Below are 19,583 nucleotides of genomic sequence, written 5' to 3'. Positions count from 1 at the left end.
GAGAGAGGATGAAAACAAATGACAGAGTAACTGGGGTGAAATGTTAATAGGTGAATCTGGATAAAGGTGATGTAGGTGTTCTTGGTACTATTTTTATTCTTGCAACTTTTCTGAAAGTTTAAAATTATTTCAAGTTAAATGTTTTTTAAAGGTACCTGGAAAGAATACAACGGTAAACAGAGGTTCCTAGGCACAGGGCTGGGAACTTGCAAAGGCATAGTCTCCACGTTTTCCTAAGAATATGATCGTGTTCCAGTAGTATAGCCCAGGATTTCCTTCTCTCTTTGGTATCACTTAATTCCTTCCTTGGGTAAGAGTTTTGGGACAAAGTGTTTGGGCAGTTTTGGAGACTAGGAGTTTAGAGACGGTCAGTTAGCTTTTGCTACCTAACAAGCTACCCCAAAACTTAGTAGCTTAAAATAGCAAACTCCTATTTCTTATAATTCTGTGGTTGTGCTGTTGTTCTGATCTAAGCTGACCTCAGCTGGGGTTGGATGGTCTTAGATGACCTCATTCACATGTCTGGGCCCTCAGCTAAGATGACTGAGACAGTTGGAGCCTTTTTCTTCGTGATCTCTCTTTTTACAGAGAGGTTAGCTTGGGCTTGTTCATATGGTGGCAGGGGATTCTCAGAAACAGGAATGCAAGCCCCAGCACGAAAGCACTTTTTTTTTATTTTTTGAGACAGGGTCTCACTCTGTCGCCCAGACTGAAGTGTAGTGACATGATCATGGCTCACTGCAGCCTTAACCTTCCGGGCTCAAGCGAGCCTCCAACTTTAGCCTCCCAAACAGCTGGGACTACAGGTGCATGCCACCACACTTGCCTAATTTTTTTTCATTTTTTGTAGAGACAAGGTCTCACTATATTGCCCAGTCTGGTCTTAAACTCCTGGGTTCAAGCAGTCCTCCTACCTCAGCCTCCCAATGTGCTGGGATTATAGGTGTGAGCCCCCAGTCCCAGCCTGAAAGCACTTTTTAAACTCTTCTTCCCATCACATTCATTCTATGGGCCAAAGCAAGTCACATGGCCAAGCCCAGGTTTAGGGGTAGAGAGATAGACTCTACCTCTTAACGAGAAGAGCATCAAAGTCACATTGCAAAGGGCCCTGCAAACAGCATCATGGGAATTTGCAATCCACCAAAGACACCTTCAAGAATGATGTGGTGGGTGATAGTAAGAAATGGGAGTAAGGAGGAAGGAGACCAGTAACAGGAGGTTTTAGGCTAAGAGCGGGATGGGGGAAGCCAACACTTTTGGAAATGATCCTGCACTATCCTCCCACAGCAAGCTCTGGTAATTCGAGGAGGAGTGAAAATGCAAATTAATGTACAAGAGGTGGTATTGGGGGACCTGGTGGAAATCAAGAGTGGAGACCGAGTCCCTGCTGACCTCCGGCTTATCTCTGCACAAGGATGTAAGGTAAGGGGATGCAGAAAGCTATGTGAGGGACCCAAGCATGATCTCATGGCAAGGTAGACACCTGTGCTGTTAGAGAAAGTATAAGCTTATTACTCAGAATCTTGAGAAGTTACAAGTGCAGATTTGATGTTAGAGACAATAGACGTTGTGTAAGTGTGTTTCTCTCTGCCTGTCAATGATGACATTGGTGACCAGATGAAGACATGCTATCTTTGTAAATAAATCTGCCCTTTTTCCTATGCTCACCTTACAACCCATCCCCTCTCCCATCCCAGGTGGACAACTCATCCTTGACTGGGGAGTCAGAACCCCAGAGCCGCTCCCCTGACTTCACCCATGAGAACCCTCTGGAGACACGAAACATCTGCTTCTTTTCTACCAACTGTGTGGAAGGTGAATATCGAACCATAAGTAGTATAGATTCAAAAGCAGACACCAAAACATAAAGATTTTAATAACCGTCTTCTAAAGGTAGCGGGGTAGGTAAGAGCCAGTTAACAGTCAAGCTTTTCCATCATTCATGAGCTGTATGACCTCTGGTGAAAGGTCAAGGTCATCATTTCCACATTTGCACAATGATAACAGTAAAAGTCGTTACTCCACAGATTTTTGTGTGAATTGAGATAATATATGTAAAATGCCCAGCACAAGGCCTAATACATTGTAAGTGACCTACAATCATTAGCTATTATTTTAGCTTGTAAATGGACTATGCTCTATAAGCTGAAAATGGCACAGAAGGGAGGAAAATTGTTCAGCCCTGCTAAGTCATTCTTCTCCTAAGGTAAACCCTAACTTCTAACTATTCCCCTATCCAAGAGAAGATATTGGCATTGGAAACTTGAATTAACAGAGGTGCCACTTAGACTTTACCACTTAAACTTTCGCTTTGCTCCTAGAATCTAGGAATCCTTGAACTGGGAGACAGTTCTGGCAAAGTGGTAATAAAAAGGGACTGAACATCATTCTGTCAATTTCTCCTTTGCCCTTTTCCCTTAAGGAGGCCTGAAGATTCCATGGAGCACACTTGAAAACCATTATTCATGCTTAAGAACAAATGTTTGATTATCTAAAAATAGTTCTTTTGTTTGTCTTATGTTTTTTGAGATAGAGTCTCTCTGTCACCCAGGCTGGAATGCAGTGGTGTGATCTCAGCTCACTGCAACCTCTGCCTCCCAGGTTCAAGCAATTATTCTGCCTCAGCCTCCTAAGTAGCTGGGATTACAGGTGCCCACCACCATGCCCAGCTATTTTTTGTATTTTTAGTAGAGATGGGGTTTCACCATGTTGGCCAGGTTGGTCTCGAACTCCTGACCTCAAGTGATCTGCCCGCCTCGGCCTCCTAAAGTGCTGAGATTACAGGCATGAGCCACCATGCCACACCTAGAAATAGTTATTTTTTAATTGAATGCATGGTATTTGTTAAATGTTATAAATATTATCTCTAATTCCCACAATGTGCACAATACCAGATATTATCCCTATTTTACACATGGCAGACTAAGGTTCAAAGAAATTAAGCACCATATCCAAGAGTACAGCTCAATAGAAAGGAGGTGGGTCAGGGATTCTAATGTAGGTCTGTCTCCATAGCTCATGCTTCTTCCACAGTCCCTACTCTGTACTGAAAGATTGCTATTTAATTTGAAAATACCTTTAAGAAGAAGAGTCATGTTAAGACAGAATAGACTATGAGAAAGAATCCAACTAGAAAATAATATACATATATTAAAAATGTTTTAAAATTGATTAGACAGCAGCAAGTTAGCAAGCTTTCCCCCAAAACACTAGATGTCTACTATTAGATTTTAGGAAAAAATTTGCCCAAATTTATCCTTACAAAGTAGGGTTTTCATCAACTAAGTACATGTTCAGATAAAGGGTATGGAGGAAAGTGGGTGGTGGCATTTCGACTGGGAAGCAAGGGTCTGTTTAGATAGAAAATGGTTTTGTAGGAGACTAACAAAACCCAAGATGTGGCCAAGAAGGTGGAGCTAGGTTGAAGGAGCTGGGCCGAAGGACTTTCAGTTGAGGTATTTCTCAGCAACTCGCAAACTGATAGCATTTACCCTAGACCAGTTTGCCCTTTAACTTTTACCGTAGACTTTTAACCTTTGCCTTAGACCAATTTGCAGATTAGTAGCATAACTTTAACATTTACCCTTGACTCCCATGTCTCATCACCATAGACCTTGACATGGCTGTGGCACAGACATCTCTTTGGGTTCTCATGCATCTTCAAGGGAGCCCAGGCTATTTCTCTGGCAATATATGGAAGGTGTATGAAGGAGCCAGTCTGGCCTGGGTTGCCGGATGCTTGGCTTTCTCAGCCTTCCCCGAGGTTGACATCAACCCATCCCCTTCTCTAGACACACTGAGATTAATTATTAAATCCCATTTCTCCAATCGTGAGGAAACCATAGCAGAAGGAATAAAATGGAAGAACTAGACTAAACCATGACACAAAATATATGTAGGTGACACCATACTCTACCCACCCTCCCGCACCCGACCCAAAATAGAAAACTCCTCAGCATCTCTCAAGTATTTCAGCATCTTCATTCCACAGGACCCAATATATGCCTTTGGCAACCAGTTTGAAGCCCATCTATAGAATGCCTTGGCCTGGGAACCTTTTCAGGATTCCTCCTCCACATAAACACTGACCTGACCTGTCTGCTCCTTGAGTAGTACCCTGCTCTCAGACTCATACAGCTAAAGACAACCTTAGAAAATGGAGACCACCACGTGCAACAATGTTCGTGGGCGCTCCCAGATTAGAGCTGCCCCTACTAAGTTACAAGCATGATTCTATGTTGGTCCTACTGGAATCCCTAAGTTCATCTAAATGATGAGAAGAAAGAAACTAATTTTCGAGTGCCTATGATGTGCCTAACCTTCTTCTGGACTCTTAAAAATAGTTTAGTAAGTGCTTTCATTCCATTTTAAAGATGAGGAAGCCTGACTCTCAGAGTTTAAGTAACTTGCCCTATTGACAAGAGCTAGTAATTTAGAAAACTGAACTTCCAGCCCTGAGTCTTTCTGCTTTTAAAATAAATGCAGTTTCGGTGATATGCTGCCTGTCTGAGTGATTCTGACTCTGGTTTTAATGGTAGAAATTTCAGTCATTATGGTAAAGCAGGAAGAATTACTTTAAGAAAAAATTTTGTCGTGCCCCTCATTTCAAGGTGAGTAGCCTGCATCATGTGTGTGTAAAGCCAAACATGATGTCCAAGCTGCCCTTCTGACTGGGGCGGTGCTGGTGGAGAGGAAAGAGGGATCTCATAAGCACAGAAGCCCAGCTGTTATGGCCCGTGCTACCCAGCAGAGGTCAGACTGGCTCCAGCCAGCAAAGCAGGGAGGGGGCGCAGGTTAGAGCAGGATTTCTCAACCAATCACATTTGGAGCTGGATAATTCTTTGTTGTGCGGGACAGGAGGGCTGTCCTGTGCATGGCAGGATGTTCAGCAGCATCCCTGGCCTCTACCCACCGCATGCCAGTAGCAGCCTTCTCCCACCCCAGTTGTGACAACCAAAAACGTTTCCAAGCATTGCCAAATGTCCCTGGGGAAGGGGGTTGGTGGGTAGGTATTGCCTCCAGTTGAGAACCACTGGGTTAGGGGATAATGGGATGTTGGAACATAGGGCTCCACCAGAAGGGTAACCACTATTCCTGGGATCTAGAAACTCCTTAGCTGCTGAGGAAAATATAAGAACTATATAGGCAATAGAAGATACTCAGATTAAGTATAATAAAGGCCTTCTTGACAGTGAAGGCAATTAGGTAATAAAATTGGGTGTTTCAGGAGAACTGTGAGACCTCTTCAGAGATTTTTCAGACTAGAAGACCTTTATTTGTATAAACTAAATATGAGGAGAGCAGAACATAATGACCTCTCAAAGGGCCTTGAGTCTCCACTTCGTTTTTGACCATTGACAGCTTCCTCTTTGTAGGAACCAAACCAAACAACTTCCTCAATTCAGACTTGGTATGTCTTGGGTGACCATCTCTGATGGAAAAAAAAAAAGAAACAGCTTTTTTTTTTTTTTTTTTTCCTACACTCACACTGAACACAGGACACTTCTGTGTCCAACATGTAGACAGTTCTCCCCACCAACAACCAGTTCTCCAAAGGACGATGATTGGGTGTCCTATAATTCAATTCAGTTCTGACACAATCCACCTGGAGATAGCATCAGATTCCACACATTAGGGCTCAGCCCCACAAGACAGTCCCTAACTCTAGACACCAATCGCAAGTCCTAGGTTCTGGCCTGGCTGTAAATTTGGGTTCCCATGACTCTCTCCTCAGGTTTGATTAATTTGCTAGAATGGCTCACAGAATTCAGGGAAACACCTTACTTAGGTTTACCCGTTATTATAAAGGATATTACAAGGATACAGATGAACAGTCAAATGGAAGAGATACATAGGGCAAGGCACGTGGGAAGGGGCATGGAGGAGCATCCGTGCCACATCCTGTCCGGGCTGCCCTCCAGTAACTCTCCACATGGTCACACATGTAGACATTTTCCAAACCTTGTCCTGTGGGGTTTTTAATGGATGTTTCATTACATAGGTATAATTGATTACATTATTGGCCATTGGTGATCAACTCAACCTTCATCCCTCCTCCCCTCCAAAGAAGTCAGGCCATGAACTGCAAGTTCCAACTCTCTAATCACATGGTTATCTGCCCTGGCGACCAGCCCCATCCTGTGGCTATCCAGGAACCCACAAAGAGTCACCTCATTAGAACAAAGATACTCCTATCACCCAGGAAACTCCAAGGCATTTAAGAGTTCTACGTCAGACGCTCCTATCATTCAAGAAATTACAAAGGTCTCAGGAGCTCTGTGTCCAGAACTGGGTCAAAGACCAAATATTAGAACAAAAGATTCTCCTAGCACCCCTATCTTCAAGGGTTTTAGAAGTTCTATGTCAGGAAGTGGGGGCAGAGACCAATATCTATACTTCTTATCACAACATCACATTGCCCTCTCCTGCTTCATCCACAGGAACCGCCCGGGGTATTGTGATTGCTACGGGTGACTCCACAGTGATGGGCAGAATTGCCTCCCTGACGTCAGGCCTGGCGGTTGGCCAGACACCTATTGCTGCTGAGATCCAACACTTCATCCATCTGATCACTGTGGTGGCCGTCTTCCTTGGTGTCACTTTTTTTGTGCTGTCACTTCTCTTGGGCTATGGCTGGCTGGAGGCTATCATTTTTCTCATTGGCATCATTGTGGCCAATGTGCCTGAGGGGCTGTTGGCCACGGTCACTGTGAGTAGACAGGGTGGAAAATGGCCTCAGGGCAGACAAATCACCCCAGGGAAAAGGGATCACTAGTATCTCTTTTGTCATCGAACCTCTCAAGTGCAGAGCCTTCCTGATATGTACCTGGGTATCAGGAATAATTTAGTTCTCAATATTACACTGACTCCTTCTGCCCATATATTTTGGTGCCTTCTCTTTCCTCAATGAGAGAGGAAACAAGTTTCAATGGAAAATACATTGGATTATCAGTCACTGAGAGTGAGTTCTAGTATTGGCTAAATCATTTAACATCTCCAGACCTTAATTTATTCATCAGTTTATAGCGGAAGATTAATTTAGAATTATAGAATCTTACAAGAAAGGACTTCAAAGGTCATATAAATTCAACCTTTCAACCAGTGCTGAATATCCTCTATAAAACCCATGGGAGATGATTATTATTTCTAGTAATCGGGAAGTCCACCCCTTTCTGTCTCAATTCATTTCATTGTTGGCTTGCTCTATTTAAATTTCATTGTGTTAAGCAGAACTATAAATCCCTGTTTGTCCTAAGTTTCCCAGCTGAAGAAACAAAATAAGTCAATTCTTTCTCTTCTACAGACTAGCCCTTTAGATTTTTGATGGTAGCCATTATGTCCCCTCAAACTCTTGTGGTAGCAGGTGAAATAATCCCTCTTCCCTTAGCCATTCTTCCTATGACATGGTCTGTAGGCCACCTGTCTTGATGATCACCTGTTGAGGGTATACTCTAGTTTGTCAATATTCTTAAAAGAGAAATGAGAATAATACTTGGGGTGTGTTTGGACTAGCACAAAAATGTAGGGTCTAGTGATATTATGTAAATAAATTATAACCCCTAATCCTATTATTAGAAGTCCATACTTAACATAACCACAGCCTAAGAATTCATTAGCTTTTAAAACAATCTTGCCTCACACTTGACTTACATTGCCTTCACGATCAACAAAAGTCTTTTGGTTTAAATGATTTTTCAAGTCCTTTTCAATGCTGTGATATTATTGTTATCTCCTCCACATTCTTTGTTTAAACTACTGGTCCAACACCCCCTCTTATACCATCACCTAGCATCTTATACCATCATAAAAGATTAGCTATCTATGTGGTCCCTGGAAAGATTGGACTTAAAGAGGTGTGGCCTAAACTTGAATGAAAAAGAGATTGCTGAATAGTAAAGATGCAAGGATCCTGAGGGAGAGGAATATTCCAGGGGGGAATGAAGAGGATCCTTGTCTATGATACCCTAGTAAAGAAGTATGCTGTTTTTTGGCTGGGCACAGTGGCTCACATCTGTAATCCCAGCACTTTGGAGGGCCAAGGTGCACAGATCACTTGAGCCCAGGAGTTCGAGACCAGCCTGTCCAACCTGGTGAAACCCTGTCTCTACTAAAAATACAAAAATTAGCTGGACATGGTGGTGCACGCCTGTAGTCCCAGTTACTCGGGAGGCTGAGGCAGAAGAATCTCTTTAACCTGGGAGATGGAGGTTGCAGTTAGCCCAGATCACTCTGCACTCCAGTCTGGGCAACACAGAGCGAGACTCTGTCTCAAAAACAAAAACAGAAAAAGACATTTTTTTAAAAAATGCACTATTTTTTGAAACTCTTACCATAAAGCACAAACCACAATCACTTTCTTAATTTCCTTTACCACAGCCAGAAATGAAATGTTTAAAGAGTAGGTGGGAACAAAAGGGAAATAAGTACAAAAAATTAAAGTAGCATTAAAAATGATCAAATGTCCACAATGCAAAGTGGTGTGAGTATTCCATCTCCCGTGTGTATTCTCTCCTCTCTTCTTGGCTTTAGGTGTGCCTGACCCTCACAGCCAAGCGTATGGCGCGGAAGAACTGCCTGGTGAAGAACCTGGAGGCGGTGGAGACTCTGGGCTCCACATCCACCATCTGCTCAGACAAGACGGGCACCCTCACCGAGAACTGCATGACCGTCACCCACATGTGGTTCGACATGACCGTGTATGAGGTTGACACCACCAAAGAACAGACTGGTGACTAGTGGTATTGGTGGAAGAAGAGTGGAGGGATTTGGGGGATGTGATGAGTGAGCTGAGAGAGAATGGTGAGTCCAGACAGAGAGGGGGGAGCCTGAAAGTGGAGTGAAGAAGAGGGAGGTGTGAAGGAAAGAAACACTGCTCCTGTGAAGTATCTGGGTGCCAAAGAGGATGTGAATAACCGCTTGCTTAAAATTCTCATTCCCTGCTCACAGTTCTTCTTTTCTTTCTCCCTAGGAAAAACATTTGCCAAGAGCTCTGATACCTGGTTTATCCTGGCCCAAATCGCTGGCCTCTGCAACCGGGCTGACTTTAAGGCCAATCAGGAGATCCTGCCCATTGATAAGGTGTCAGGCCCAAGGGGAAGAGGGTACCTCAGTGTCCAGGACATAACCTGCCCTCTCCCAAAAAATCCTCTCCTGGAGCTCAGTAATTTCACCCCAGGTACCCGCCCTCCCCCATTTGTCCGCTCTCCATGTTGCCACAGGTATGCCTCATGCCCAGGTGGCATGCCCCTGGGGCTTACTATACAAACCCCATCCTGGCAGAGAGCCACAACGGGTGATGCTTCTGAGTCAGCCCTCCTCAAGTTCATCGAGCAGTCTTACAGCTCTGTGGCGGAGATGAGAGAGAAAAACCCCAAGGTGGCAGAGATTCCCTTTAATTCCACCAACAAGTACCAGGTACAGAATCCACAAAGGTAGGAGAATGCTGGTGGGGGATGGGCTCATCACTGGAGCAAGGGGAGCTTTGCCTCTGCCTTCAACTTCACCTCTGAGCAGTGGAGGAGCTCAGTAGAACCTGCATCCCAATTAACAGAAGACTCACATCAAGAGAACGTGACAAACAGGTAAAGAGAGGTGAAACAGGTGATAAAGGAAGAGGCATCAGTCAGTCCTATGCAGAGCTCTGAGCTGTGCCACTTGGGGAAAAAGCGAGTCATAAAATGCTCTCTGAAATGTCTGTAGATAGCAGAAGCTGGTTGATGAAAGTCATGTTGGAGTCACATGCAGCTGTTAGGGGGCCCTTCTGTGTCTACTAGGAGATTTGCCACCGCAGAATTAGGTTGCATTTGCAAGACACTTTATTTCGTTAGCCATCAAGTATTTCCTTTCACCCCACACTTGACTTGCAGTTCTAGTGGCTGCCAGTGGGTAGGCGATCAGGGGTCTCTGCCTCCATTGGCACCTGACCCTCTCCCTTGTGTGTCTTGTATCTTCTTTTCTGATAAGAATGCAAATCATATTAGATTAGGGTCTCCCCTACTTCTACGTAACCTTAACTAATTACATGTGTTCATGTGCGTGAAGTTTTTCATTTCCCAGGAACATTTTGGTCCACTCTCCAGGGAGGAGTGGACGAGAGCAGGGGAAATGCTGAGTGAGAGACTGTGGAGGGACAGGAAAGAGAGTCTTTCTCTCCCAAGTAGAATCTGGGCAGACTGAAGAGAGGGTTATGGTAGGATGCAGGAACAGTGGCATTATCAGAACTGGAGCTTTGCCAGGCGCGAACTGAGTTCCACGGGGCAATCAAGATTTGCTCAGGGAAGTAGAGTCTTCCACTCCATGCATTACTGAAAAGGCCAGACATTCAGGTGTTGGGAAAACGTGTCAGAGAAAATGACGACGAGACTCCCAAGTCAGCTGGTATCTTTTTTTTTTCTTTTTTCTTTTTAGACAGAGTTTCGCTCTTGTTGCCCAGGCTGGAGTGCAATGGTGCGATCTTGGCCCACTGCAACCTCCACCTCCCGGGTTCAAGTGATTCTCCTGCCTCAGCCTCCGAGTAGCTGGGATTACAGGCATGTGCCACCACGCCCAGCTAATTTTTTATATTTTTAGTAGAGATGAGATTTTATCATGTTGGCTATGCTGGTCTCGAACTCCTGACCTCAGGTATCCATCCGCCACAGCCTCCCAAAGTGCTAGGATTACACGTGTGAGCCACTGTGCCTGGCCGCTATATAAATTTTTTTAAACTGAATTACTCATAGTTTTACACTGAACACTGAGCAAGTAAGGGTTAAATAGATCTATCCTTTTCTGTCTCAACTGGTTTTTAGTCAGTGTAATAAAATAGGTCTTTTAGGCCCAAATGGCAAACTTATTCCCATCTTTTTCTGATGTTTAGTGGCCTCACTAGTCAGACAGGAATTCTGTGGCTTGGCAGGCCTTTGACGGCAGCATAGCCTCTAACTGGAAAGAATTAGGTACCTCTCCTTCTATGTGATTCAAAATAAAAGCAAAAAATATTCACAACATTTGTTGGGGCATCCAACAAATAGTGACTTTCTCCCAAATGACTATGTTGGTGCCTCTTCTGAGCTACTGAACATGTGGCTCAAATGGCAGACTTGTCCTCAGTGGTTCACCGAGTGTGACAGACTGTCCCACTGGCCACCAAGCTCTGGCAAGCACTTGCTCTGGGAGGCCCTCAGTTTGTGCCTTCCTTAGCTTGCCCTAACGGTGGAGACTCCAGTCTTTGCAAGAGACATCTCAGACTGCTGGTGGTTTGCAGAGCTTGGTCTGTTTCCCTCTGAGATAAAAAGGAAACGAAGAAGATGCTCTGTTCCAGCATTTCCAGACTTTTCCCTCCATCTCTTTTATTTGTAATTTTCTATCAAGATGTGATTTTCTTCCGTGACCAAATTACTAATAGGTCTTGCCGTCACCTCCTGGGCCCTTCACTTACTCAACACATTTTACTGAGAACTTAGAAAACTGAGCTCTTTAAACCTTTTCCACCTTTCTGCTTAAGTGAGTTACGGTTCTTCCTCTTAATTGCTTAAGCATATTTTGAATGTAACTGAACAAACTAACAGAACAGTTGTAACCACGTTTTGTGCACTGGTTTCCCACCCTGCTTACTGTACTGTGGGCAGTACAGTCTGGCCTCCTCTGCACTCCCACTGTTCCTTTCAATGCTTCGATTTTGTTCTCAACAGGCGACCTAGCGGGCATTTCCTGTCCATCACAAGAGGAACCCCATGGAGAGCTCCTTTTCATACATCAGAGATCAAGAGGAAATGCAAAACCCACATTTCTCTCTCATTGCTGTGGGTTGTCCCCTCGGGTTCATTTCATGAATGTGCCCTTTCCCTCCCTCACCACAGCCACAAGGATCCCCATGCCCAGCCACACTAGCTAGCCCCTCTCAGGAGACTTCTCATGCTTTTAGGAGACAGAGGCCCAGGCACTAGAATGACTAATTTATTTTTGGATTGTACTTCACAGTTGTCAAAGTATTTTCTACACTATCTCTTATAAAAACCCAATGAAGGGCCATGTGTGGTGGTTCATGCCTGTAATCCCAGCAGTTTGGGAGGCCAAGGTGGGCAGATCACCTGAGGTCAGGAGTTCAAGACCAGCCTGACCAACATGGTGAAACCCCCATCTCTGCTAAAAATGCAAAAAATCAGCCCAGCATAGTGGCGGTGCCTGTACTCCCAGCTACTCGGGAGGCTGAAGCAGGAGAATCACTTGAACCCAGAGGCAGAGGTTGCTGTGAGCTGAGATCACACCACTGCACTCCAGCCTAGGTGACAGAGTGAGACTCCGTCTTCAAAAACAAAAAACACAACAAAAAACCCCAGGAAGGAGGCCAGGCAGACACTTTTATGTTTTGTCGAAGGAACTAAGATTTTGCAAGGTTAAATGAACTGATCTGAGGCCATAATGCGTTCTTGCTGGCCCCAGAACATACATCTTTGGACTTTTTTTTTTTTTTTTTTTTAGGTAGAGTCTGGCTCTGTCACCCAGGCTGAAGTGCAATAGTGCAATCTTGGCTCACTGCCTCCAGGGTTCCAGTGATTCTCCTGCCTCAGCCTCCCAAGTGGCTGGGATTACAGGCACATACCACCATGCCCAGTTAATTTTTGTATTTTTAGTAGAGACGGGGGCTTTGCCATGCTGGCCAGGCTAGTCTTGAACTCCTGACCTCAAGCAATGCACCCGCCTCAGCCTCCCAAAGTGCTGGGATTACAGGCACGAGCCACTATGCCTGGCCTTCGGACTCTTTTTCTTTCCTGTCTACTCTGCTTTCTTTCTTTGCCAGTCCCACTATTTCTGCTCTCTCGCCATCCAGTTGGCAAGGAAGGACAGAGGGGGAAAGTGAGAGTGCCTGGTCCTGCCCCCAGGGAGCTTCCGGCGGAGAAGATAATAGAGATTCCTGTGCAAATAATACCAGGCTGCAGTTTCCTGGAAAAAGGAGGAGGGGCTGCGCTCAACCTGGGCGAGATGTGACTGGGGAGGGGAGGGAACAAAAGAAATGGGAGTATGAAACACGTTGTCTTTTTACCTTTGAAAACTTCCCCTTCTTTTTGCCCCTGATCCTTGTTCTCTCCTCCTGTCCCATCAGTGCTCCCTCTGCTCTCCCTAGATGTCCATCCACCTTCGGGAGGACAGCTCCCAGACCCACGTACTGATGATGAAGGGTGCTCCGGAGAGGATCTTGGAGTTTTGTTCTACTTTTCTTCTGAATGGGCAAGAGTACCCAATGAACGATGAAATGAAGGAAGCCTTCCAAAAGGCCTATTTAGAACTGGGAGGTCTTGGGGAACGTGTGCTAGGTGAGGAGCTGTAGGAGAATTTTTTAAAGAATGGCATCAAAATGGTTATTATCCGTGGGGTGAGAAATCAAGGATGTTGGGGTAAGCAGATAGGAATGTAGAGTGCTGGATGACTACTGGTCCCTCCCTCTGTGTCTCTCCAGGCTTCTGCTTCTTGAATCTGCCTAGCAGCTTCTCCAAGGGATTCCCGTTTAATACAGATGAAATAAATTTCCCCATGGATAACCTTTGTTTCGTGGGCCTCATATCCATGATTGACCCTCCCCGAGCTGCCGTGACTGATGCTGTGAGGAAGTGTCGTAGTGCAGGAATTAAGGTAAATAACTTGCCAGCCCAGGAGCCCCCAACCTGTCACAAGTTGGAGCATCTACTAGAAGGCCTTGCACAGAGTAGATGCTTAATAATCTTAGTTTAATTGAGCCGATTTCTGTTTCCTTGGGCTTCTGATTTCTATTTAATAGTAAGTTTCCTCTCTAGTTAGAATTCCACTTGTATTGAACATTAGTATCACCAGGGAGCCTTTACAAATTGGATGTCTAGGACACACCCCAGACCAATTTAATTAGAAACTCTCAGGATAGGATCTTGGCAACAGTATTTTTAAAAACTTTCCTGGAGTTTCCAATGAGCAGAGAAGTCTGAGAACCAGTGTCCAGCACAGTGCTTCTCAGACCAACGTGCGTGCAGATCCCTCAGGGATTGTTTTGAAATGCATATCTGGCTTCAGAAGGTCCAGGAAAACCTGAGAGACTGCATTTTTGACAAGTTCCCAGGCGATGCTGTTGCTGCTGGTCTGCAGACCACACTAGGAATAGCAAAGTGCTAGAAGACGTTGTGTAAATGTGCTGCCGAGATGGGTGGTAAAAGGGTGAGGCTAGGAGGGCTGGGGCTCTGGACCAGGCAATAGTGAGAATGAGATATTGAGAGCTGAAGGATCTTCAATGGGTGTGAACAGCTGCCCTAAGAGGTATAGGTCCAAGTGTAAAAACTGGAAACCAAAAATCGGTCCGACCGAGAGTGAAGTTCAGCTTCAGAACAAACCCAGAGGTAGAAAATCCTCTTTGGTCAGGTTGGGCCTTGAACTTCATGGAATGGCAGCAATAGAATTCTTCAAATTCTGAGATGTTCTGTGTCCCATGTTTCCTGGGTCAAATTCTAAGACTCATACACATCTTTACAGTTTAGATATAGACACCTTCCCTGCTCATACCTTACATTCTGGATTACCTGTATATTCTGGCTCCTAGGTTTGGGGGATTGGAGGTATTTAAGGAGAACTAGGTGCTCTCTGTTGGAACTGGCTCTATGTTAGACCTATGACTATTGGCAGTTTGTCCGGGGTCAGTCTGGGCCATGTGTGCTGGGAGGGACTTGGGAACCTTGAGCAGTGATTTCCAGGTAGTGATCATTCCTGCATTCCTTCATTCAGTAATTATTTGTTGATGGCTTACTATGTGCTAGGCATTGTGCTAGGGCAGGAAACTTTACAAGGAAGCTACCCTTGCAGAGCTCTCAGTCTAGTGCGGGAGAGAGATAAACAGGCAATCACCATACAGAGAAGTGTGGCAAGTGCTGAAATATGGCAGGAATGGAATGCTATGAAAGCACACAGCCTGGGTATTCATCTTTGGGTAGAAATGGGACAGGACTAGGTACCAGGTATCCAAAACCAAGCTGAAACAAAGGGGCAGGGTGAGGCCACAGAAAGAAGAAAGGTAGAGTGAGAATTTCAATGCACTGGGCCTTAGATGAAATTTTGCTAGGCAGATGGATTATTCCAGACATTCCTTTATTACCACTTGTACTATGTGTAGGTGTTTCTGTCTTTGCACTTAAGGAAGCAGAATAGCTTCTGGAGCAATTAAATGAAATTCTGAATATAGTCAAATCTCTGGCTTATTCCTGGTAAATCTAGGATCCAAATTGTCCTGTTTTATGGTCTCATGGTCTTGACCCACTCCCGAGGGTTGAAATCATAGTAGCATGGTTTTTGGTCTACACCACAAGTTCTTGGGAATGAGCAACTAAAATCCTTGTTGATAAAAAGCAGTGGTCTGTCAGTTCTTAGAGCAGAAAGATGAAGGATCCAGGCTCTGAAGATGATTCTGCTCCTCTTCCCTCCCCTTCTCAACCCAGGTGATCATGGTAACAGGAGATCATCCCATTACAGCTAAGGCCATTGCCAAGAGTGTGGGCATCATCTCAGAAGGCACTGAGATGGCAGAGGAAGTTGCTGCCCGGCTTAAGATCCCTATCAGCAAGGTTGATGCCAGGTGAGATCACTAAAGAACTCAAGATCTGCCATGTTCCCTCCATCCCCAGCCTGCCCCACCCAGAGGCCACTTTACTAAAGTTCTTGGAGTCTCCTTCAATAGGTAGGAAGCAAGATGAAGAAAGAAGTAAAGAGAGAAGTGGTTGACAAAAGTGTGGGGAGGGAATAGGATGTGTTAATTTGGGGATAATAATATAGGGCTGGGGACAAGTGAGGAGACTAGGTTGAAAGAAGAAGCACTGAAGCTATAGTCAAGATTGGCACCAAGACCCCTGGTGAATTCTCAACACCCAAAACTAGCCTTTTGAAATTATTTTCCCTCAGTGCTGCCAAAGCCATTGTGGTGCATGGTACAGAACTAAAGGACTTACAGTCAAAGCAGCTTGATCAGATCCTCCAGAACCACACTGAGATTGTGTTTGCTCGGACCTCCCCTCAGCAGAAGCTCATCATTGTCGAGGGATGTCAGAGGCTGGTAAGGAAGGAAAAGGAGCCCCAAGGAAACTGGCAGAACTCCTGTGGCTTAGCCCAGTTCCAAACCAAGCAGAAGAACATATGCGCTGGGCTGGAGGAGACTCCAGAGAGTACCTATCTGGAACCTCCATGGTGGCCTTCAGTTTGGGGGCTCCCTGAAAGTTTAAATATCTCAGGAGGAGTGGGAGAAGAACGGGAGCCCTAGATCAAGCATGATTACATCAGGAAACGAGGGATGCAGAAATCATACTGATCTTTGGGACTAGTTCTGGATCTGATGCAATAAATTTTTCACTCCCTCTGTCTGGACTTCCTCAGGGAGCCATTGTGGCCGTGACGGGTGATGGGGTGAACGATTCCCCTGCGCTGAAGAAGGCTGACATTGGCATTGCCATGGGCATCTCTGGCTCTGACGTCTCTAAGCAGGCAGCCGACATGATCCTGCTGGACGACAACTTTGCCTCCATTGTCACGGGGGTGGAGGAGGGTGAGGAGGCAGGGTGCCCAGGGTGGAGACTTCAACCTTGGACTCAGGTGGGGGTTGGTGTACATCCCCTCTTTCTGTTTTCCCATCATCCAACCTCCATGAGCCTGTACGGGCTCAGAAGAAAATCACTATAAGACAAAATTTTGCAAATTAGATCAGCTGGTACATCACTGTCTGCAACCCCTTTTGATGAGAGCAGATAAAAGTCCACTTTATTCATTTTATTTTCCTATCAGGGAGACTGGAACTCTGGTATAACATACCAGAGTTCTCACTGTCCACACTGTGAGGAATTCCAGTCCTCTCACTGGAATTCAAGTAGGCCCACAGCAAGTTCCAAGATGTAGCCACACTCCTGGAACTATTCCATGTGCTGCCATCTTTAGGAGGGTCTTCTAGGAACCTGTTGCCTAAAAAATGGTGACACATCAGTATCAGCTGGAGCTTGACCCATGAATTGACTGCATGAGCCCAATTACACACCCTCTGCCCCAGAGAACTGTGAAGAGCATGCCCTCCGGCAAACAGGAGAGCCCAAGAATTCTGCATTCCAGGTTCCCTGCTTTCTGCCTGGAGCTATCTTACTAAAACATATAGCAATCCACATCATAATAATGATTACCATTTTATTGAAACCTTGCATAATCTTGACACTTTGCTTGCTATTTTATATCCACTCAATTCGATAAGTTCGTTTGAACACTGATTATGTGGGAGGCACTAGGCTTGATACTGGGGATACAACAGTAGGGAGAACAAAAGACACAAATCCCTGCCCTCATGTAACTTAATTTCTAGTGGGGATGACAGACAAATAAGTAAATTATATAGTATGTTAAAAGAAGATAAGTGTCATGGGACAGACCAAGCAGAGAGTGCAGAGAGGGATTCGGTCTTTGAAAAGGCAGTCAAGATGGATGCAGCAATCTTGCAAGGCAGGAGGAATGAAACTCACAGAGGTGAGGGTGCCCAAGGTCACAGCTAGCTATGGCAGAAGATGGGATTTGAACGCAAGCCTGTCCCAAGCCCCGGCTCTTTCCATTTCAGCCTTAATCTTGTAAAGGCTTTTATACTGACATTCTCAAACATCACAGGATTAACCAGGCCCAACCCTGCTAATTTTCAGAGATCAGATGACGTTAGCTAGGGTGAATCTAAGAACAAAGAGTACACAGACGGCATGGCTCCGATTAAAAGGCACACAATTTTGAAACAATACTGGGACCCTGGAAGTCTAGGACTTCCAGACCCTTTCCTGGACTGTGACACTTCTTTGAGGTGGCCTGTGTGTCCTGGAGCTGGTATGAGGGAGGTGTGTTCTCCCAGGGCTTCTCACAGAAGGTTGACCATCCTCCCCAGGCCGCCTGATCTTTGACAACCTGAAGAAATCCATCATGTACACCCTGACCAGCAACATCCCTGAGATCACCCCCTTCCTGATGTTCATCATCCTCGGTATACCCCTGCCTCTGGGAACCATAACCATCCTCTGCATTGATCTCGGCACTGACATGGTAAGGGTCAAGCTGATGAGCAAGAGATTCCCAGAATTCTGCCTCCTAAGCTCCCTTCTTTCTGCCTGGAGCTACCTTACTAGAACTCATGACAACCCACTTATGACCCAGCTCTCGCACCTCCTGTGAGATGGATTGAGGCTGCGTCAAGACAGAAGGGTAGAGCTCGAATTACTGCTGAGTTTCCTTCTGAGCTTTGTGACCCCTGTCGTCCCCACCCTCCATCCTCCAGGTCCCTGCCATCTCCTTGGCTTATGAGTCAGCTGAAAGCGACATCATGAAGAGGCTTCCACGGAACCCAAAGACGGATAATCTGGTGAACCACCGTCTCATTGGCGTGGCCTATGGACAGATTGGTGCGCCCAGAGGAATGAGGAGTGGAGGGAGTGGGGAGTGGTTGCCCCTGCCTGGCAACGTGAGCCATCTCAGTTTGGAAGTCAGGGAGATATTTTCTCAGCAACAAACTGTTCTAGGCCCTGAAAACACAAAGAACCACTCACCTCTGATCTGCCCTTGACTTAGAGTCCAGTACAAAAGGAACAAACATACATAAAATGATAGCATCTCCAAGTAATGAGTATAGACAGAACATGCTACAGGATTACAAAGCAAGTAGGCTCACCATTATGAGGATAGCCAGAGAAGCCTTATGCAGAAAATAGGACTTAAACTTGGTGTGGGAAAATGGGGCTTAGACTATGGTCAGGTGTGGGAGACCAAAGGAGTGGGGAATTTCATATGGCACAGTTAGAGAGGAGTGAATAAATCAGGTTGGCAGAACCCTTAGTCTTTATAAAGTAGTGAAAAATAAGACTGTAGACATAGATATCATTTGTGTTGAGGTCAGCCTTGACAGACATTTGAGAGTCATTAGAAGTCTTTGTTCTTGAGTTTCCAGGTGCAATGGTATTTCAGAAAATAGGGTGAGCGATGAACAGAGTAAGATCCTGTCTCAAAAAAAAAAAAAAAAAAAAAAATTGGGAGAGGGAATCAGTGGCCTCTAAAGTCCTTTTTAGTTTTAAGATTATATGATTCAAAGCTGACTCTGGGTCAGAGTTTAGAAATAAATGTCAGGGCTTGAAGGAAAGTCCCACAGAGATGAGAGATGACAGGCTCAGGCTGCTGATGGCAAGACTCTTCTGCATTACTCTTCAGACACACACCAGCCCAGCCAGAAGCAAGTCCCAGCCCCCAGCCCTCCCCTGGCCTACCTTTTGGGGCCCTTCTCTGAACCAAGCTCCCCTGTCCTGCAACTCTGTCATTCACAGGGATGATCCAGGCTCTGGCTGGATTCTTCACCTACTTTGTAATCCTGGCTGAGAATGGTTTTAGGCCTGTTGATCTGCTGGGCATCCGCCTCCACTGGGAAGATAAATACTTGAATGACCTGGAGGACAGCTACGGACAGCAGTGGGTGAGTAGAAGGGATAAGGTAGGAGCTGAGACCAGTAAATGTGAGAGTGACAGGGGAGAGTGGGTCTAGCAAATTTTTTCAGAGGGAAGAAGGGAAGCACCCCACAAGCAGAGCCGATGCCTTTTCT

At 45.4% G+C, this 19,583-nt stretch overlaps 1 protein-coding gene across 1 annotated transcript in view; it reads left to right on the top strand.

Moving 5' to 3' along the window:
* Positions 1–19,583, top strand: part of ATP1A4 (ATPase Na+/K+ transporting subunit alpha 4) — a 34,932-nt gene that overhangs the window by 6,210 nt on the left and 9,139 nt on the right. The window contains exons 5-18 of the mRNA XM_010360767.2: positions 1,288–1,422; positions 1,698–1,815; positions 6,441–6,709; positions 8,530–8,728; positions 8,969–9,078; positions 9,280–9,414; positions 13,106–13,295; positions 13,439–13,611; positions 15,432–15,568; positions 15,892–16,042; positions 16,360–16,528; positions 17,888–18,042; positions 18,275–18,398; positions 19,311–19,456. Coding sequence (XP_010359069.1) covers positions 1,288–1,422; positions 1,698–1,815; positions 6,441–6,709; positions 8,530–8,728; positions 8,969–9,078; positions 9,280–9,414; positions 13,106–13,295; positions 13,439–13,611; positions 15,432–15,568; positions 15,892–16,042; positions 16,360–16,528; positions 17,888–18,042; positions 18,275–18,398; positions 19,311–19,456 — 2,211 coding nt within the window. The remainder of the gene's footprint in view (positions 1–1,287; positions 1,423–1,697; positions 1,816–6,440; positions 6,710–8,529; positions 8,729–8,968; positions 9,079–9,279; positions 9,415–13,105; positions 13,296–13,438; positions 13,612–15,431; positions 15,569–15,891; positions 16,043–16,359; positions 16,529–17,887; positions 18,043–18,274; positions 18,399–19,310; positions 19,457–19,583) is intronic.

This window comes from Rhinopithecus roxellana, chromosome 8, assembly GCF_007565055.1.
Source record: "Rhinopithecus roxellana isolate Shanxi Qingling chromosome 8, ASM756505v1, whole genome shotgun sequence".
Classification (NCBI taxonomy): Eukaryota; Metazoa; Chordata; class Mammalia; order Primates; family Cercopithecidae; genus Rhinopithecus; species Rhinopithecus roxellana.
Note: the sequence above shows the minus strand (reverse complement) of the source record. Positions and strands in the feature narration are given on the sequence as shown.